This window comes from Fistularia commersonii, chromosome 34 (assembly GCF_037954325.1).
Source record: "Fistularia commersonii isolate RoL2024-O1a breed Wild chromosome 34, RoL_Fcom_v1.0, whole genome shotgun sequence".
NCBI lineage: Eukaryota > Metazoa > Chordata > Actinopteri > Syngnathiformes > Fistulariidae > Fistularia > Fistularia commersonii.
In genome coordinates, this window is record NC_141317.1 from 474298 (window position 1) to 494016 (window position 19719).

Sequence of the window (19719 nt, forward strand, 5' to 3'; positions counted from 1 at the left end):
ACATTATAAGTCTGTTTGTGTGGCTGAAAATAATAGACAAAAGCAATACTGGTGGATTTTTTTGCTACGCACCGAACATTTGTAGATGAGCAGACAGTTTGGACACACTAGCTCGAGCAAGCTCATTGAATTTCTTGTTCAATACAAGGCACAACGAATGAACCTAGGAGAATATGGAGACCTTTAGTAATGAAGCATTCATTTCAGGATTAACTGTATTCAGACAAAAAACACATCAGTCTTTACTTGAGCTTGGGCACTAAACTGAATGTCCATGGTTCAATTCCCAAGCTTCTTTGAGCCTGTCACAGTGTTGTTGAGCATGACACTGGAGCCCGAAATGCTCCTCAGGCACTGTTAATTGACTACCGATTGGGTCATGGATCATTCCCTAATAAGTTGAATGCAAATTTTGCTGATGTTGCCCTTTTTTTTTATAACTGAATGTGACAAACATTCAAAAATAATGATTAATTCATTAATACTGAGTGGTACCAAAATCGGCATATTCATTCAGCTTTATGTTCTTCTAATGAGAAAAAGTACAGGGTACAACAAAAAAATATATATATATGACAAAAATAATAATTACAGCTTAACTCATAAAACGTCATCCATTCTGAGGCCCCATATATTAGTACATCTCATCTGAATTTCCCCACTGTTTGCTATCTGTTCTTATCCACAAGGTCATTTCCAGTTCTTTCAGAGATCTTTCCACAGACCAAACATAATCCATTCTATTTAAATTGGACTGGCTACCTCCTTACCTGAGGAACCAAGCTTAGCATATTCTGATTTATTATATAAATCTGCTTAGTAAATTTACTTCAAGGGGGCTTCTGAGAGCAAACATAATTTTGGAAGTTCCAATTCCCTATTACTATTTGCTTTTTTCAGGGATTCTTGTTTTTAATTAGTCAATTTTCATTAGTTCAGCCCTGGTTTGAGTGCAGAAAAATGCCTTTGTACAAAGTTAATCATTTTTGCACCTAGGTCATTCCCAGTAGATACATTAGGTCCACTGACTAACCTTGAGGTCCAATTTAGTGTTGACAACTTGCGCTGACCCCTCCTCAGATTTGTCTGGCTCATCTAGAGGATGTCCTGGCACAGGTTCAGGTGACACAGGGGTCACTTTCACTGAATGATTGTTGGCTGTTGAGCCAATACTAAAGAAGTCCAGGATAACCACCCAGGTTTGTAATGTGACTAAAACATCCAGACAGTTAAAATCAATGTCTATACTTCGTCCAATGCTACCATAGCGTGTTTTGAATTCTGGATGGTTTTGGTCCACAAGCAACACATTGATGTGAACTAATGAGTCATCAAAGTCTGGGTGTGGCTGAGGGGAGGGTGTATGGTGGGTAGGGGAGGGTGGTGGTGTGCATGGAAAGTCAGGATCTCTCTTGGATTTATGAGTACTCGCTGATGGGTTACTTGGGTGTCTCTGGTAGAGTTGAAAGACATTCTGGGCTTCCTCCATGTGGGCAGGAAGTGAACGAGGCATATCTGGGAACAGTGCATTAGATGCAGATGGACAGCTTTGAGAAAGATATTCCTTTGGACTGAAGGTGGAGGGTTTAGGAGCTCCGTGTGACACCATCAAATGTTTGTACTTTGACTCAGGGTTCTGTTCCAGGAGGTCCTCCATGAGCAAGGAGCGCAGAGCCAGCTGGACTTCTAGTAAATGAGGGTGATCTTTTGTAAAGACACCCTGCAGGTCTTGGAAGCGCAGACTTACCAAGCCCTGTGAGCCTTGGGTCAGATCAGCGCTGAGCTGGACCTGCAATTCAGCAACATGTAAGTTGACTCTCAGCTGAGTGAATGATGGAGAGTGAGGGTCTGGTTTACGAGACTGCAGAGGTAAATGCAATGGGGAGGAGAGCAATGAGTCAGATAATCTTATGTGGGAAGGGTCCTTTGAAAATAGGCCTCTCTGGGGGTAAGGGAAGTGGTGAGGCCTGGTGGATGAAGGAGTTGGTGGTGGGGGTGTGGGTGGGTGACTAGCCATGATATGTTGCTCCTCCATTAGAGATAAACTGTCCAGCGTCTGAAGGACTTGTTCATACACTGCCTTGCAAAGAAACACCTATCAAAAGAAAGTAAAATATTAACCAGATTATCACTGAAAATATCCAGCAAAGCTAACAACCATCCATCTTTCACATGCAAATCCATAACAAATAATCAAATCCTCAACAACTTTTTGAAGTGTAAAGGGTAAAATTTGGCACATCTTCACTGTTTGTGCCAACACAACTTCAAACTTTTTTCTCCTGTAAATGTTTCCACTCCATTCTGCATAATCAAAGAGACAATTAATGCAAGTACAGTCGTAATGTCAGTGACAACACGATATGGTCGGCCCATTTAAGACAGTATCGCAAATCCAATGACAAAGTAGTAAAGGGGGTATTTGTTGGAATTTAGGCCTTGTCCTAGTTTTTCAAAAATTAGTCCCATTTATGCGATGCTTCATGCATGCATCATACTACAACACAATGGTGAAGCTTGGAAAAAAATGTTGCCGATCATTTTTGCACTTCTCAAGCTAATAATGGGCAATTTCCTTTTTTGCCTTGTTGCAGCAATTCACCATGACTCGCAGACACACTGCACCAAATTTGATACTAACTGGTCACATGATGGTGCAATAAAAGAAAGCTTTTACACCTTGGAAGTAGTAAAATTGGAAACGGATGCTGAGGTGAAAGCATTTTGGTTCCCAATTTGCAAATAGTACATTCAAAAGCAGATATCAGCATTTCTGAGCAGCAGTATGATTTCATGCATAGAAAGAGCAGTACAGATGGGGTATTTGCTTTAGGGAATGTTGGAAGGGAAGTACAGAGAAGGTCAGAGGGAGCTGCCTTTTGCCCTTGTAGATCTAGAAAACGAATACAGCTAGGTGCAGAGAGAGGAACTATGGTACTGTATGAGGAAGTGTTGAGTGGCAGAGAAATACACTATATGGCCAAAAGTATTCACTCACGCATCCAAATAATCGGAATCAGGTGTTCCAATCACTTCCATGGCCAGAAGTGTAAGCACTAAGGAATGCAGACTGTTTTTACAAAAACATGGGTCGCGTGGAACTGTGATAAGATGTGATAAGATGCCACCTGTGCAACAAATCCAGTTGTGAAATTTCCTCGCTCCTAAATATTCCGCAGTCAAATGTCAGCCGTATTAAAAGAGCGTGGAAGTGTTTGGGGACAACAGCAACCCAGCCATGAAGTGGTAGGCCACCTAAACTGACAGAGAGGGGTCAGTGGATGCTGAGGCACATAACATGAAGAGTTTGCAAACTTTCTGCGGAAATAATTGCTAAAGACCTCCAAACTTCATGTGGCCTTGATATTAGCTTAAGAACAGTACACAGAGAGCTTCATAGAATGGTTTTCCATGGCTGAGCAGCTGCATCCAAGCCACACATCACCAAGTCCAGAGCAAAGAATGGATGCAGTGGTGTGAAGCACGATGCAGTGGAGACGCATTCTCTGGAGTGACCGTTATAGCTGCAAAAAGTGGACTGGTGTCATATTGAACCCGATGGATTAGGAAAGGGATGTCACTTAATTTTTAATGTGAGTCAGGGCAGGTGAGCGAATACTTTTAGCCATATAGCGTATGTTAGAATGGTGCAGGACATATGTAAGAGTGGCGAGACAGTAGTGAGGTGTGTTGTAGATGTGACAGAGAAGTTCAAGGTAAAGGTGGGACTACATCAGAGATTAGCTCTGAGGCCTCTCTCATTATCAGTGATGATGCAGAGACTGACAGATGTGGTTTGGGAATCTCCATGATGACACAGATAACCTGCTCCCTGCTCAGTAGTGAGAGCAGTGAGCAGGAATATCCTGAGATATGGATGTATGCCCTGCAAAGGAGAGGAATAATGACTCCCTGAAACTAGACACAATACATTTTTGTGAACGAAAGGGACCAAAGTGGAACTGTGAGGCTACAGGGACGGGAGATAAAGAGGGAGGATTGTAAGTTCTTTTGGTCAACAGTCCAGAGCTACATAGGGTGTGGAAGAAACATGGGCAAACATGCAGAGAATAGTTTCAAGCGAAACGTGTGATAAAAGAGTATCAGCCAGTATGAAAGCAAAGGTAAACACGACAGTGGTGAGACCAGTGACGCTTTATGGTTTAGAGACAGTGTCATTGAGGAAAAGACAAGAAGCAGAGCTAGAGTTTGCAGAGATGAAACATGTTGAGGTTCTAGATAGGATCAGGAGTGAGTCTATCAGACCGACAGCAACATACTAGACTTTTTGGAGATAAAGTCAGAGGCCAGCCTGTGCTGGGATCTAATATTGGGATCCAAGACAATTTCAGAAATAAAACATGTTAATATCTAAATCAAAGTTAATGAATCAAAACAAAGTTCACTGTGTTGCAAATATTTATGATCTACACTATTCAGTTGAGGATCATTAATGAGGTTCCAGTTCCAACATGAGCAAACGTTCCTATTTACGAGATGCAATCCGCTATCTCTCTGACATCATGATTTCGTGATGGACACCATTGTCAGTGCTGTTAGTATGTTTTCAAATCCTTTGTAATTTCTTAAAGATCAAATCTTTAAGCTTCGGACAAAACCAGAGTACATACCTGAACTGGACTGACAAAATTTCCTTCAATTCTCAGGATGCCTGTGCTAAGGAAGGGCTCCTCTGATGTGAAGAAGGTAAATTGAATGTCTTGGTCAACTGGAACTTTCTCCAAGGTGAACTGTATAGTAGTGTCTTTTAATATATGGAAAGCTGTTAAAGGAAATAAGTTATGCAAATTAGTTTCAAAAGTTGCAATTCAATGGCATATTAAGTAAAACTGCATTATCAAATTCATAAAATTATTATTTTAGACTACCTTTTCCTCGGTTTAGAGATTCAAAGAAGTCATGACGCGTGAACTGCTGTTCATCATGGTTGATGAATGGTGACGACGTCCCAGTATTACTCCCTTGGGGCAACTTTTTGAAAACCAAATGACTGGTGTTTAGTGAGTACAACCGAATATCCTTCACCAACACCTGTAGCCTCTCACCTTCGGAGTCCTGGCCAGTTACAAAATTCCTGATTGATATGCTTCCCAAATGACCAATCAACAACTCGGGGTGCCCAGGCTTACGGGGAATGGATACAACTGGTGAATCAATATTGACATTAAGAGTCAGCTTCACCAAGAACGTATCTAAAGCTGATTCAGGCTCCTCCATCGGCATATCCTCCTCATCCTCAGATTGATCAGTCCAACAATGGCTTTGGGTCCGACTTCTCCGTGCAGGAGTTTCAAAAAGTGAAAACATACCGCTGTACTCTGCTGTCTTGGTAGCAAGAACGGTTGACACTTTTGTCGCAGCGTTTTTCAAAATAGACCTGAAATTGTCTTCAACTTCATTGGCAGACAGACTCAGTTCTTTCAAGAACTTTGATGAGTGGTTATAATGCAAGGATGCCATTTGAAGTTCCAAGGTACAATCTCCTTGGGATAACTCCAAAAGGTGGAAATTTAGCGCTTCAACAGGAGAACCTCCAGGAGGTTCAGTCAGGAAAGTCAATCCGCTACCAGTCACAGAGGTGTCCTGAACAATGCCAATGCTGACCACAAACTGACCTCGACCGCCTTCCTGGGTCAAATCAACCAACTGCAAGGATCCAAGTGACCCATTGATATCTAACCGGCTGCCCAAAGAAACGTTTACCTTGGTGCCCTTGATGCTAGCAGTAGCAATCTTCACTCCTTTCTTCTCAACACCTAGGGCAGTGCCAGAAGACACCGTCCGGAGAAGGAGTAGGTTGAGGCGATGAATCTCCACAGTTAGTTCTTTGTTCTGGTCATAGGTGACCTGATATGCCCCCTCTTCTTCACTGCAAGGCTGAGTTGCATGTTGCTGTGCTGAGGACATTCCAGTGTTTTCTTCTTTAGGAAAAGACTTCTGGAGAAATGTTAGAAGCTCCACCATGGTCTCAGGGTTAAGAATAATGTCTAAGTTGTTTACCTGCATGCTTGTCACCTGAAGGGAACTGTCAAGGTTCATGGAAGGACAGTCTGAGCTCACAAACTGGTACTCAAGTTTAATTAAGGCCTCCTGATCTTTGAGAAAAGAATTGAGAGCTGAGACTCTATCCATGGGCATAACTAAGCATGACTTGGAATGCTGACCCATATGATCAGGAGCTCGGCAATCATGTGACACAGGAGATGATGGTTGACTTTCTCGGAGACTTCCTGTTGGTATGTCAAAGCTGAGATGCTTATGAGAAGCCACCAGAAGGTCAAAATCTGAGCCATAAGTTTGTAAAGTGTCCACCAGAAGCAAACCATGGACAGTCAGCGAGACTTCAGCATCATAAGGCCTCTTGACAAAATGAGCATGTATTCCAAATACCTTGAGAACTGATATATAGCGCCCTTCACTCTCCACACCAAGTTGCATATAGTTGATGTTGAACTCAGCTAACAGTAGACGGGATTCCACCAGAACTTCCCGCGTGTGCTGCTCTAAGGTCAACACACTTTGGGTCTGGCTTCTGGCTGAACCTTGTAGCTTTAAAGAGCTGTCATCCTTTTGAAAGATCTTGTCATGTCGGAGGGTAAGAGGGTAAGGAGAATCAGGGCCTTTTTCTGAACTTCTGTCTGCTTCAATCACGGCTGGACCACTTAGCATGGCTAGACAACTCCTCAAAGCAGTCATCTTTTCAAGGTTGATATGGACCTTGAGATCTGGTAAGGTGCCTGAGAGCACTGCCCCTGGAAGCTGGGGGTCTGATGTGTAGCGTAGTCTTTGCTCTAGTTGCAGCAGCACATTAAACTTTTCAACCACATGGGTAGGGCCCACCTCACTCTCTTGAAGATGCTTCCAATTATCATTATAGAGACCAACCATTATCTGAAGATCATTAAAGGACAAGGAGTATTTTTCATAAAGCTTTCTTCTGTAGGCCTGTGTATTTTCAGGGTGTCTGAAGCTGGGAAGCTCTGAACTTTTGAGCCATTCCTTTGCAGCTATGTCTAGCTCAGGAGCGGGGGAGTCTGGTGGGGTGGCAAGGGGTGTCTTGTACTCATCATCACTCATGTCTTCCCTTTCAGCTTGAGGAGCTCTCGAGCAAGCTTTGTCATCTTTAAAACAAAAAACAAAAAACAAAAAAAACATTTAGTAATATTTTAAGTGGTATTTGATAATGTAACCCGTAAAAGTAAAGGATATTTTTTCTAGTAAGTAACTACCACTTCCAGTTTACCTTGTGAGTTGGTGAGGAGAATCCTGCCCAAATCAATAACAACAAGCATTGGGTTTTGTGACTGAAAGTCATCTGGGAAAATCACCTGAGGTGCACAGATGTCCAGCTTCATGGTCCAACGTTTACTGTTTTCCTACAAATGAAAGAAAAAAGCAGGACTGAAAAATAATTCAACAGCCATTTACTTTATATCTTTGTTTATTGTACAATCCTCACAATAAATTCGCCAACAAGCAGTTGATCAATTGTTTGCCGGATCTCTGCCTTTGTTTGCATCTTTAACTTGTTGTACTGCCTCCTGGCAGCCTCTGCCACTCTCAGCTCTAGTTCTGACTGATAGCCAAAACCTAAAAAAAGATAAAAATGGAAACATGTTAAAACACATATAAACTTATTTATTCAGTTCCCAGCCTAAGTTGCACTATATTCTGGTTTTTGTAGCAGTGTCAGGATCTACAGATGACTAACGTACTATCCTGTATGGCAGCTCTTACATATTTTATTAGGACTGTGAGTAGAGAGTGAAGGGTGAATGATTAACGCACTTTGAGAATGGGTACAAGATCCCTGAAACAAAACGCGATTTATGATGACATTTAAATTCCGGATGTGGTTTTACTGAGTTTAATGGGGCCTGTACAACAACTCTGACTATAATGATAGGATCTCAATTGGAGGAGTCCTGTTTAGAACTGTACTGCAACTTATATATAAAAAAACAAGATAAAGGAAAAAAAAATGCAGAAAATATTGATGATTTTTTTGACTTGCCTGAGGTGTGAACTCTTCCTTTGTAGAAAAACTCAGTAACTTTCTTGAATGCTTGGGGGTTGTAGATAATATTCAGTGGACTAGTTTTCACTTCAAGTCTTCTTTCAAACTTACACCTGACAGGGTTAAGCTCATAGATCATTTCAAAGACTGGTGATGATGAACATTCTGTACTGCATCCTGACAACACAAACAGATCATACATTTAACAGGATCTTCGCAAATTTATAAGCAAAGTGAATATTTATCTTACATGATAAGTAGGATTTCAACCAACCAAATCTGACATTACAAGAATACAACCGTAAAAGGGAAAAAAAGACAGCTTACCAGAGGTGCTAGTGGACAGTCCAGATAGGTGGTTCATTGCAATGACATCTTTGTCCTGCAGCACATAGCACAAACACAGTAAAGTATCTACAGTATGCATTTTTAAATAACACTGCACTTCGTGCCAACCTATGTCTGTTACTGCTTACTGTTTTTGGAGACACCAGGACAGGAAAGATTGTGCCCTGAGTAGTTAAGTCTCTTAGAAACAAACCACCAAGTTTAACAGACAGCAGAGAAGACTCTGACCGAGGAAGAGACTCCACAACCACCTTCACTCCTGTGTAAGAGATGGGGGAAAAAAAAGATTGGAGCAAAGAAGAGTTTTGGCAAGACATGGAATTAAAAAGGTACACAACTGTCTTTTTTAGGGACACTCTGAATTCAGGATCAATCTCACAATCCAAAGAGCTTTGACATGTGTTTACTACCAGTAATCCATTTTCACTGTGGCTGCTTGGCTTATTGAAATTATTCAGCAGCTTGCATCAACATGACTATAGTAAGAGATGTACACATATAGTAAGAGATGGTACAGTGAGGGGACGCGTGGTTCCTACTCTTTTCTAGAAATTATTTTCCAGGACATTTTCACCTGCTACAGTATGACAGTCATATCATACACTCCATCTGTGGCCATTACCCTACCCAATCAGGCACAAAAGGATCATATTTTTACAGTTGTACCTTGTAGTTTTCACATTTACCCCGACTGTGTCTGTGTTTATTCAGAAGTCTGATTAAATAGATGCACATTGTACGGCTAAACCTTAAAATGAAAGAAAAATGATTAAATATTTTACATTCTTAGAAATTGTGACAAATTTATCCAAGCATAACACAAGCACAGCTGTGGATTAAAGTATCACAGGAAATCCGAAAACCAAGTGAAGGTACAATACAGGTATGGGGCAATTTTCACCTCAGCGTTCCCTTTTCTCTTGCTTTCGCTTCTGTACATACTTTCTATTTAATTTCTTTATTTTTAATAAACTACTGACGACTCCCCGCACAATCCCTTTGTTTCAATGAAGTTTACTACACTCCTCAGTTTACTTTATAAAGTCCCTGCAAAATTAGCCATGTGGAATTTGACCGTGGAAGATGGTCAATATAAAATCAAGTACAAGTACATTTTCCATTTTTTCATTCATTCATTTATTATCTATATCATTTATCCTGTATTCAGGGTCACAGGGGTGCTGGAGCCTATCCCAGCTGTCATTTGGTGAGGGGCAGAGGACACCCTGGACTGGTCACCATCAATCCAAGGGGCCACATAGATACATAAAGCCATTCATGCTCTCATTCACAAACCTTGTTAAGACATCTGATGTGAATATCTATGAATAACTTATTCATAGTTGCTTTACTACCAAGTGGAACCAGTATGTCAGATCAGGGTCTAGGAGCACAAGTTTGCTAAGTTGGCAAGTTCAGTTGACTGACACCCAGGGGCTGTAGTTTGAGCTCAGGGTGAGTCCACTGCCGCAGTACAGCTTATTTGCCTGTTAACTTGTCATCCACATTCAGTAATCACACTCGTCTGAACACATTTGTATAATAGACCACAAAGATAAAAAAAAATAAATAAATGAAAATGATCATTCCTGAGCGAAGGTGAACATTTTACTGGCCATTACAGTTCAACTGCGTTTGGATATTTGGAAAAAAAAAACAACAAGAGATATTAAAGGAGGCAATAGGGGCAACGTGTTACCAATTCATCTTGCTTGCTCCATAATACTGAACTAGTCTTTACCTTTTACTTTTCCAAATGAGAATATTACAAAACAAGTCCAGCTGTAACAAAAGGAATATTCAAAGGAATATTATGTACCTGAAAATTCCAACTGGATAACTCCACTCTCTTGCAGTGTTTCCTCACTCATGTCCTGGTGGAAGAGAGTAACGCCTCCTTTCTCTAGAAAAAACTCTAGCCGTGCAAATAAATGATCTCGCCTGGTGAATGTGTTCAGAGTGTGAGAGTCCTCCCATGGATCAAACAAATCTTCAGTCTCTGCTAAAGAAGCAAACATCTGGATCATCACTCTTTTCTGTGTGTCAGGAAATATTTGAAACCCCACATGAAGCGTGAGCAAAGCGAAATGAAGATCCCCAAGAGCCTTTTGCAGGATGGTTTTACACTGAGACACAAATAAAATGTCATGTAGATGATCAAAATCCACATATACTTATGTACATATACGAAGCATCACCATATTACTAATCTCTAAATAACTAATTACAGTTTACCATCTTGAGAAATACTTTTGTAATTCACTCATAGATCAGAACATATGGTTTAAATAAAACAATTTGCACGGGGTGACATTTATTCTGACATTTGATGGTATCATAGATATAGATGTAATACAGCTTGATACAAGGATCCAGACTGATGCTGAAAGTAGTCCAAATAAGAACCAATTTCTCACCTAAAATATCCCAGGAAGGTGGGCTTGGCAAGAGCTCCTCAGGGCCTCTGTCTGAGTCCTGAGCATCTCCATACCAGCCACCCCAACCTGGGAACCAAGACTGCAGATACTGGATCATCCCAGAGCTCCCACTCTTAGGGACAGATATGTTGGGTGAAGCAGGCTGAGGATCATTGCTGGGCTCTCGTACACTCTGGGAAAGGAGGCAGAAAGAAAATGAGCGGAAGAAAAAAATAATTATTCATTCATTAATCATACCACTTGCCCTACAGTCAGCATTGCAGTAGGGCTATAGCAAATCCTATCTGTCACTGGGTGAGAGGCAATTTACATCTTGAACTGGTCGTCAGTCAATAACAGGGTCACATAAAAAGACATATGACCATTCATTCTCACATTCATGGGTCGGGGAAATTTGGTCTTCAATTAAGGCAAAAAAATATTGTGTCCTTTTTGCACTGTGGAGACTCCAGGGGAAACCCATGCAGCCACAGGAAGAACATGCCAACTCCATATAGAAAGGCCCTGGTCAAAATCACAAAATCTTGTCGTGAAGTGGAAGCACTACGAATTGTGCCACTATGCCACCCCAAAGGAATTATAAAAAGAAATATGCATTTATGAAATTTATAACCCTTTAGTGAGTTATTTTGCAATTATATCTCTATAACCTTGTAAAGCTTGTAAAGTTGTCGAAGAACAAGAACAAGAAGAAGAGGAGGAGTGCGTGTTCGGAAGCAGAGAGAGAGGAGGAAGGGAAAGAGTCTGGGACTGAGAGTAGGGACTTTGAATGTTGGGACTATGACAGGAAAAGGTAGAGAGCTGGTCGACATGATGCAGAGAAGGAAGGTGGATATACTGTGTGTCCAGGAGACCAGGTGGAAAGGTAGTAAGGCTAGAAGCTTAGGAGCAGGCTTTAAGTTGTACTATTATGGTACTGACAAGAAGAGAAATGGAGTAGGAGTTATCTTGAAGGAGGAGTTTGTTAGGAACGTCCTAGAGGTGAAAAGAATGTCAGATAGACTTATGAGTCTGAAACTGGAAATCGAAGGTGTGATGCTCAATGTTGTTAGTGGCTATGCCCCGCAGGTGGGATGTGAATCTGAAGAGAAGGAGAAGTTCTGGAATGAGTTAGATGAAGTGATGCAGAATATTCCCAGAAATGAGAGAGTGGTCATTGGTGCAGACTTCAATGGACATGTTGGTGAAGGCAATAGAGGGGATGAAGAAGTGATGGGCAGATTTGGTATCCAGGATAGGAATGCAGAGGGACAGATGGTGGTAGATTTTGCAAAAAGGATGGAAATGGCTGTAGTGAACACCTTTTTCCAGAAAAAACAGGAACATAGGGTAACTTATAAGAGCGGAGGTAGGAGCACGCAGGTAGACTACATCTTGTATAGACGAGGTAACCTGAAAGAGATTAGTGACTGCAAAGTAGTTGTAGGTGAGAGTGTAGCCAGACAGCATAGGATGGTGGTTTGTAGGATGACTCTGGTGACAAGGAAGATGAAGAGGACAAAGGCAGAGCAGAGGACAAAATGGTGGAAGCTGAAAAGGGAGGAGTGTTGCATGGTTTTCAGGGAGGAGTTGAGAAAGGGTCTGGGTGGTCAGGGTGAGCTTCCAGATGATTGGACAACTACAGCTAGTGTTATCAGGGAGACAGGTAAAAGAGTACTTGGTGTGTCATCTGGAAGGAAAGTAGATAAGGAGACTTGGTGGTGGAATGAGGAAGTGCAGGAGTGTATACAGAGAAAGCGGTTAGCGAAGAAGAAGTGGGATACTGAGAGGACTGAAGAGAACAGACAGGAGTTCAGGGAGGTGCGGCGAAAGGTAAAGATAGAGGTAGCAAAGGCAAAACAAAGGGCTTATGATGACTTGTATGCTCGGTTGGATAGTAAGGAGGGTGAGAATGATCTATACAGGTTGGCGAAACAGAGAGATAAAGATGCAAAGGATGTACAACAGGTCCGGGTGATAAAGGACAGAGAGGGAAATGTATTGACAGATGCTAGAAGAGTGATGGGAAGATGGAAAGAGTACTTTGAAGAACTGATGAATGTGGAAAATGAAAGAGAGGCAAGGGTAGAAGAGGTGACTATTGCAGACCACAAAGTAGCAAAAATTAGTAAAAGTGAAGTGAGGAAGGCATTGAAGAGGATGAAGAGTGGAAAAGCAGTTGGTCCTGATGATATACCTGTGGAGGTGTGGAAGTGTCTAGGAGAGGCAGCGGTAGATTTTCTGACTAGATTATTCAACAGGATCTTAGAGAGTGAGAAGATGCCTGAAGAATGGAGACAAAGTGTGATGGTGCCTATTTTTAAGAATAAAGGGGATGTGCAGAATTGTGGCAACTACAGAGGGATAAAGTTGATGAGCCATACAATGAAGTTATGGGAAAGAGTAGTGGAAACTAGACTGAGAGCAGAAGTCAGCATTTGTGAACAGCAGTATGGCTTCATGCCTAGGAAGAGTACTACAGATGCAGTATTTGCGTTGAGAATGCTAATAGAAAAGTACAGAGAAGGCCAGAGGGAGTTGCACTGCGTTTTTGTAGACCTAGAAAAAGCATATGACAGGGTGCCAAGAGAGGAGCTCTGGTATTGTATGAGGAAGTCTGGAGTGGCAGAGAAGTATGTTGGACTGGTGCAGGACATGTATGCTAGCTGTGAGACACTGGTACGGTGTGCTGTAGGGGTAACAGAGAAGTTCAAGGTGGAGGTGGGACTCCATCAGGGATCAGCACTGAGCCCCTTCTTGTTCGCAATGGTGATGGATAGGCTGACAGATGAGGTTAGACAGGAATCCCCATGGACCATGATGTTTGCGGATGACATTGTGATCTGTAGTGAGAGCAGACAACAGGTAGAGGAAAATCTAGAGAGGTGGAGGTATGCTCTGGAAAGGAGAGGAATGAAAGTTAGTCGCAGCAAGACAGAATATATGTGTGTGAATGAGAGGAACTCGGGTGGAGCGGTGAGGCTACAGGGAATGGAGATCAAGAAGCTGGAGGATTTCAGGTACTTAGGGTCAACAGTCCAGAGCAACGGAGAGTGCGGAAAAGAGGTGAAGAGACGGGTCCAAGCAGGTTGGAATGGGTGGAGAAAAGTGTCAGGGGTACTATGTGATAGAAGACTATCGGCCAGAATAAAAGGAAAGGTGTACAAGACAGTGGTGAGACCAGCGATGATGTATGGACTAGAAACTGTTACAATGACCAAAAGACAGCAGGCAGAACTAGAGGTTGCAGAGATGAAGATGTTGAGGTTCTCTTTGGGAGTGACCAGGATGGATAGGATCAGGAATGAATCTATCAGAGGGACGGCACATGTTCGATGTTTTGGGGAGAAGGTCAGAGAAGCCAGACTGAGATGGTTCGGTCATGTACAGAGAAGAGATAGTGAATATATTGGTAGACGGATGCTGGAATTGGAGCTGCCAGGCAAGAGGTCTCGAGGAAGACCAAAGAGAAGATTTATGGACGTAGTGAGAGAGGATATGAAAGTAGCTGATGTGAGAGAGGAAGATACAGAGAATAGGGTTAGATGGAGAAAGTTGACTCGCTGTGGCGACCCCTAACGGGAAAAGCCGAAAGAAGAAGAAGAAGAAGAAGAACCTTGTAAAGCTTGTGTACATCTGAAAGAATAAAAGAATTTAAAAAATGTAACCCATAATGAACACCTGTCAGTAGTCTCACCTCTACAATCCCTCCTTGCTTTCTAATCCAGTCATGGACGACTTCTCTCAGACTCTGCAGCTCCTCCAATGTCTGCTCCTCCTCAACTCGCTCCAGCTCGCACTAGTTGACAATCACAAATGTTAAAAACACATTGTATTGTCATACTTTGGGTTTGCATAAAACCTGTGGATGGTCTCCCCTTTATCTGCTCTGTGTTCTTCCTAAAGAATCACCCAAGTATATTGGAGCAACAAAATATCATTTCTGTCATGGTATCAAAAGGCTGCACTCAGGTCAAGGAGGATGAGGATGGTGAGGAGTCCAGAATCATCTGCCATGGTGGTAATTCAGTCCTATGGAGTGGGCGCAAACCAGACTGGAACTGTTCATACATATTGTGGGATAGGTGGAATGCAGTTGGGAGGCAACTGTTTTTCTGAGGATTTTGGAAATGAAGGGTCGAATGGAGACTAGACAAAAGTTGCTGAAGTTGAAGGGGTTGCTGCCAGGTTTTTTTCAAAATTGGGGGTAAATTGGGGTCATAGCAGCAGTTTGAAGGATGTAGGGACAGCTCTGATGGTGAGAAAGGAGTGGATGATGGCAGAAATGAGGAGGACCAGAGATGGGAGCCAGGCTATAACAAGCTATTATTTCTGAGAGAGTGAGGAGCTAGAGAGTGTGTGTGGATGGTGAAAGTCAGGGAGAAGACATGCTAAGGTGAGGGTTTGGGCCGAAGGGCTGGTGAATATTGTTGATTTTTGCAGTGAAAAAGGGCATAATGGAGTTTCAAAGGGAGGTTATTTGCAACTTGGGAGGGGGGGGTGTTCTTAGGCCGGGTGATCTTGTTGTTGTGTTGGGAGAAAAGTGACTTGGACTTTCCTTAATTTTCTGTGGTGATCCTGGAATATAGTGGTAGGTGAGTGTAGCCAGACAGAATAGGATGGTTTGGTTGGATGATTCTTTTGGCAAGGATAATGAGGAGGACAAATGCAGAGCAGAGGACGAAGTGGTGAAAGCAGAAAAAGGAGTATTGTGTGGATTTCATGGAGGAGTTGCCCTGTGACCTGAGTTGTCAGGGGAAGCGTTTGGTTTCATCGTAATACAATTTTCTCCCAAAGTTGTGACATTCTCAAGTGTAGTTTACAAAAAAGACTTTTATTTTCTCCTTTTTTTCCTATTAAATGGATAACTATGGAATGTTCCAATCATTCCACTTATGTCATAGTCTTTTGTTACTGCATTCCAACTTTTCAGAATATTACCACAATTATCACTAGTTAACTTAATTTTTTATACTATGTGCTTTCTTTCATGAAAGAAAAAACTAAACGAAAACATTTTAAAACAAATTATGTGATATCAGCTACCCTGAAGTGGGGGAACATTGCCCCCTGAGAGATAAAAGCCTGTCTTTTCGTTTTTGTGAATATGAAACAGTAGCATGCAGTAGTGCTGCATGTCTGTGTTACAATGGATTACCTCTTCCTGTGGGATCAATGGGATTCCTTTCAGCCTTCTAAAATAAAGGCTGGTGTAGGTCTGGGCATCTCTTGCTCGCTGCAGAGCAAACTCCCAGCTGCCCCTGTGCCGCTGTTCTCTAATCTCACTTAGGTTGGCCTGAATGGCAAACATCCACCACTGCCTGCAACTAAAAAAAAAAAAAAAAAAAAAAAAAAAAAATTACCAGCTTATATTTTACATTCAAAGACATTTGAGATTAATGTGCTGTGATTTATCTTTAGTGAATGTATGTGGAAATCAAAATAAAATAATTTAGAATGTCTGAACTTACTTCCCAATGACAGGGACTTTGGGTCTCCATTTTTGGTAAAACATTTCCCTTTCTTGACGGTCTAGTTCTTTGAGAAATGCCATAATTTGCTGGTACTGGACCTAAGAGCCAAAGAAAGTGTAAACATTAGAGTTAATACGAGAAAATGTACCTTCTAGGCCTCCTGCACCTCCATCACTGACTAGATGCTTAGGTGTGGTGTCATCAACCAATGGCCACTGATCATGTTTTATCCCTCAGTCTGGCACATCTTTGGTGGATGTACAGTGTAACAGGACACATTCTCTGCCATAAATGTTAGAAGACTTCCCTGAAGAGTTTCCCGTGTTTATTCCGGGTTTCTCAACCAGAGGTAAAGGTTTACCTTCCATAGCTATTGAAAAATCCTGTTTTTCTTGTAACTCAGATATGAACCAAAATTTATTAAAAGAAAAAAAAAAACTGAACAAGTCCAGCAGCTCCTTAAAGATAATAAGTCCTATGACCAGGATGAGAACCTTTGCAGACACATTTGCCTTCAATACCTTATTTCCTTGGTGGCTTTGTACAGTTTACTTCCTTGCATCAATGGATCTTTAAGTAGACATGTTGCTGACATTTGTACAAAACCTCTGGTTCCATCTTCCACTGAGAAGGCCCTTCTGCATTAACACCCCAAAATTTACTATGCAACTGTGTCTGAAAATTTATCATTTTAGTCCGTTCCTTTCATAGACTACCAAACCCTCGTGTTCCCCAGAATTGGTTATACTGAATCCCACATTATACGGCTGTAGTTCTTCCCCTTTCACCTGCAAAATGTGAGCTATCGGTCTTATTGGACCTCCGACCTCCAGTCTACCTTTTGTAAAATGGGGCCTTGGGCGCTGTTCTTCTGATGATGGGATCTTGAAGTTCCCCTTTCATGAGATGGTAAATTACTCCAACCTGCTTTTTGAAAAAATGGCTTTGGCAATCCCTGAAGGGAGCCACCAAAATGAAATCTTACTACTCTTATCACAAATCCCAAAAACCATAGCAACATCTGCTATGCAGCATAATGCTATAATGACACACATCAATAGGCAGTGCCTATCCGGTGACGAAATGGTTAAATGAGAAGTGGACATTGAAAGCCCGGGCTTTAATCACAGAAGGGAGGCAGGGCACCTACTTTTTGACATAGAAGTCAAACCAGTGTGAGCATTTTGCCAATGCACTGAGTACATTTCACATAGAGTTCATACAGTGCTTTGCGGACACTGAAGAGTGCAGAAAGTCAGTTATGGACTCAATGACCCATTCACAGTTGAAAGCATCTTTAAAGATCCCTATGGAACTGACAGAACTCAAGTGTAATAATAGATTTAAAATAGTGTATGACTGTGGGGCCTGCACAGTTCCCCCAGTTAATCCCCCACACAATTCCCCAACTCTGCCAGTCAACTGTTCAAATGGACAGCGTGTTTGATAGTTGCTCACAGGTGTGAGCAACAACCAGATTGAACAGGTTTGAACACACACAGAAGTGTCACTGATGCTCACCTCCCCTCTGCCATTAAATATTCCACAGCTCTGAACATAGCCCCAAATATTACTTACAGTCAATGAACTTACAGTCAAGAAAAAATGCCAAGCTCTTGTATTCACACAACAAGTTACCATAACCTAGACGCATCCAAATTCCTGGAATTTATATTCGGAAACTCCCCATATATCATTAGAACATAAGAAGCCTCTTGGATGAGGGATGTAACGTCTTCAAGTGAATATATTCAATCCAGCTGCAAAACAAGAATTTCGGCAAGAATTCACCATGATCTGGATGACTGAGCATCAGGGGAGCAGTTAGGGAATCAGTGTCTTACTCAACAACACTTCGCCACACTAGGAGGAGCCAGGAATCAAACCGTAGACAAATTGCTTGTAGCTTTAGAAATAGATTTAATTCTTTAAACTTCCTTTAAAATCCTTGGGGAAATGTGGGGAAAAAAAGGGGGGGGGGGGTCCCCAGGGAGGGTTTTTTTTGCACTGAGCATGCACACACACAGCACAGAGCAGAACCTAAGTGCAGAGAACGAACCCTCATGAGACAGCATGGAAAAATATCTAACAGGGATGATAAAAAAGGTGGGGAGAGACAGAGATGATGAGAAAAACAAAAATCACCCGAAAGCTAAGACGAGGAAATATGACAAAAGCATATATAGTGCTTGGTGTCACTGTGACTACAGGGAGAGACAAGGAAAGACTGGTGTGTTTACTGTGAGCTGAGAGTGGCATTATCACACCACAAGCCCCGCTTTTGCGCTGCAAAAGTGCTCACTGTAGCCATTAATCCTGACTTCCTCATTTTGATTAAAAAAAAAAAAAAAAAAAAATCAGCACAAATTGCATTATTTATTTTGTTGTTTTGTTAAAGTGTTTTAAATATTGTGCTCCTGAGTTAATGTTCCTCAGGAACATTTATATATTGATTTTATTTTTCAGTATCAAGTGGTTCAGTCAGTCCAAAACTGTTTAAAGATAAGAAACTTTATTGATCGCCTCCCCCCAAAAAAGGAAATAAATATGAATATAAATATGCAACAACAACAACATCATTATCATCATCAGGGATGACAATGGGCAACATCAAGGAACAGTGAGGGGGCTGGAAGCAGCACAGGTGCACTCAGACTGGTCAGAGTTGTGTGCCATCCAGACGCCTTTTGTACAGTCTGATGGCCGTGGGCACATAGGAGCGTCTGAAGCATTCATTTCTGCCCCAGGGTATGGGATGAACTGTTGGCTGAATGAGCTACACATCAGCCACAGCTCGTTATGCAGGGGGTGGGAAGGATTTTCCAGGATAATTCCCAGTTTGTCCTTCACCCTCCCCGCTGCCACCGATTGAAGATGGTCCAGGTTCAGTCCCACCACCTAGCGGGCTTTCCTCACAACTTGTTGAGCCTATTGACCAAAGCAGTCCTGCCACTGCCCCACCAGCACACTATACCGAAGAAGAGTGCGCTGGCTACCATAGACTGGTAGGTGTGGAAGAGCCCACTACAGACACCAAACAACCTCAGTCTCCTCAGTAAGAACATCCTGCTCTGACCCTTCCTGTAGGGGGCATTAGTGTTGTGTGTCCAGTCCAGTCTGTTGTGCTTAAAATTTAAATAAGGATTGACTCTTTTAAAATTTCAGGCAATTTGATGCACTTTAAATCTTTTCTATTATAGACTAAAAATAATGTTAATAAAGTTATTCTTTGTTGCAAGTTGATCTACGTACAATTTTATGTAGAGGTGTACATATAACAGTTTTATAGACAAATATAGACAGCAGAGAGTGCGGACACACACAATATTTTCTTCTTCTTAGGGAGGCATATCAGAAAATAATTGAAACACACTGGTCTAGTGAGATCTCAGAAAACATTGTAGTCCGTGGAGCCTAATCTCAACCATCAGCTTGTCCTTAG

The 19719-nt window shown here is 41.9% G+C and overlaps 1 protein-coding gene across 2 annotated transcripts in view; it reads right to left on the bottom strand.

Moving 5' to 3' along the window:
- vps13d (vacuolar protein sorting 13 homolog D) overlaps positions 1 to 19719 on the bottom strand; it is a 106118-nt gene that overhangs the window by 72044 nt on the left and 14355 nt on the right. Inside the window, exons 9-22 of one of the 2 annotated variants that reach the window (XM_086142117.1) lie at positions 16275 to 16375; positions 15962 to 16130; positions 14501 to 14602; positions 10804 to 10996; positions 10206 to 10385; positions 8515 to 8645; positions 8366 to 8420; positions 8036 to 8215; positions 7481 to 7611; positions 7265 to 7397; positions 4890 to 7142; positions 4632 to 4783; positions 1034 to 2095; positions 73 to 163 (exon numbers count right to left, since the gene is read on the bottom strand). In XM_086142117.1, the coding sequence (XP_085998243.1) occupies positions 73 to 163; positions 1034 to 2095; positions 4632 to 4783; positions 4890 to 7142; positions 7265 to 7397; positions 7481 to 7611; positions 8036 to 8215; positions 8366 to 8420; positions 8515 to 8645; positions 10206 to 10385; positions 10804 to 10996; positions 14501 to 14602; positions 15962 to 16130; positions 16275 to 16375 (4933 nt within the window). Of the gene's footprint in view, positions 1 to 72; positions 164 to 1033; positions 2096 to 4631; positions 4784 to 4889; positions 7143 to 7264; positions 7398 to 7480; positions 7612 to 8035; positions 8216 to 8365; positions 8421 to 8514; positions 8646 to 10205; positions 10389 to 10803; positions 10997 to 14500; positions 14603 to 15961; positions 16131 to 16274; positions 16376 to 19719 lie in introns of both variants that reach the window. The other variant, XM_086142116.1, reaches the window with a different exon arrangement.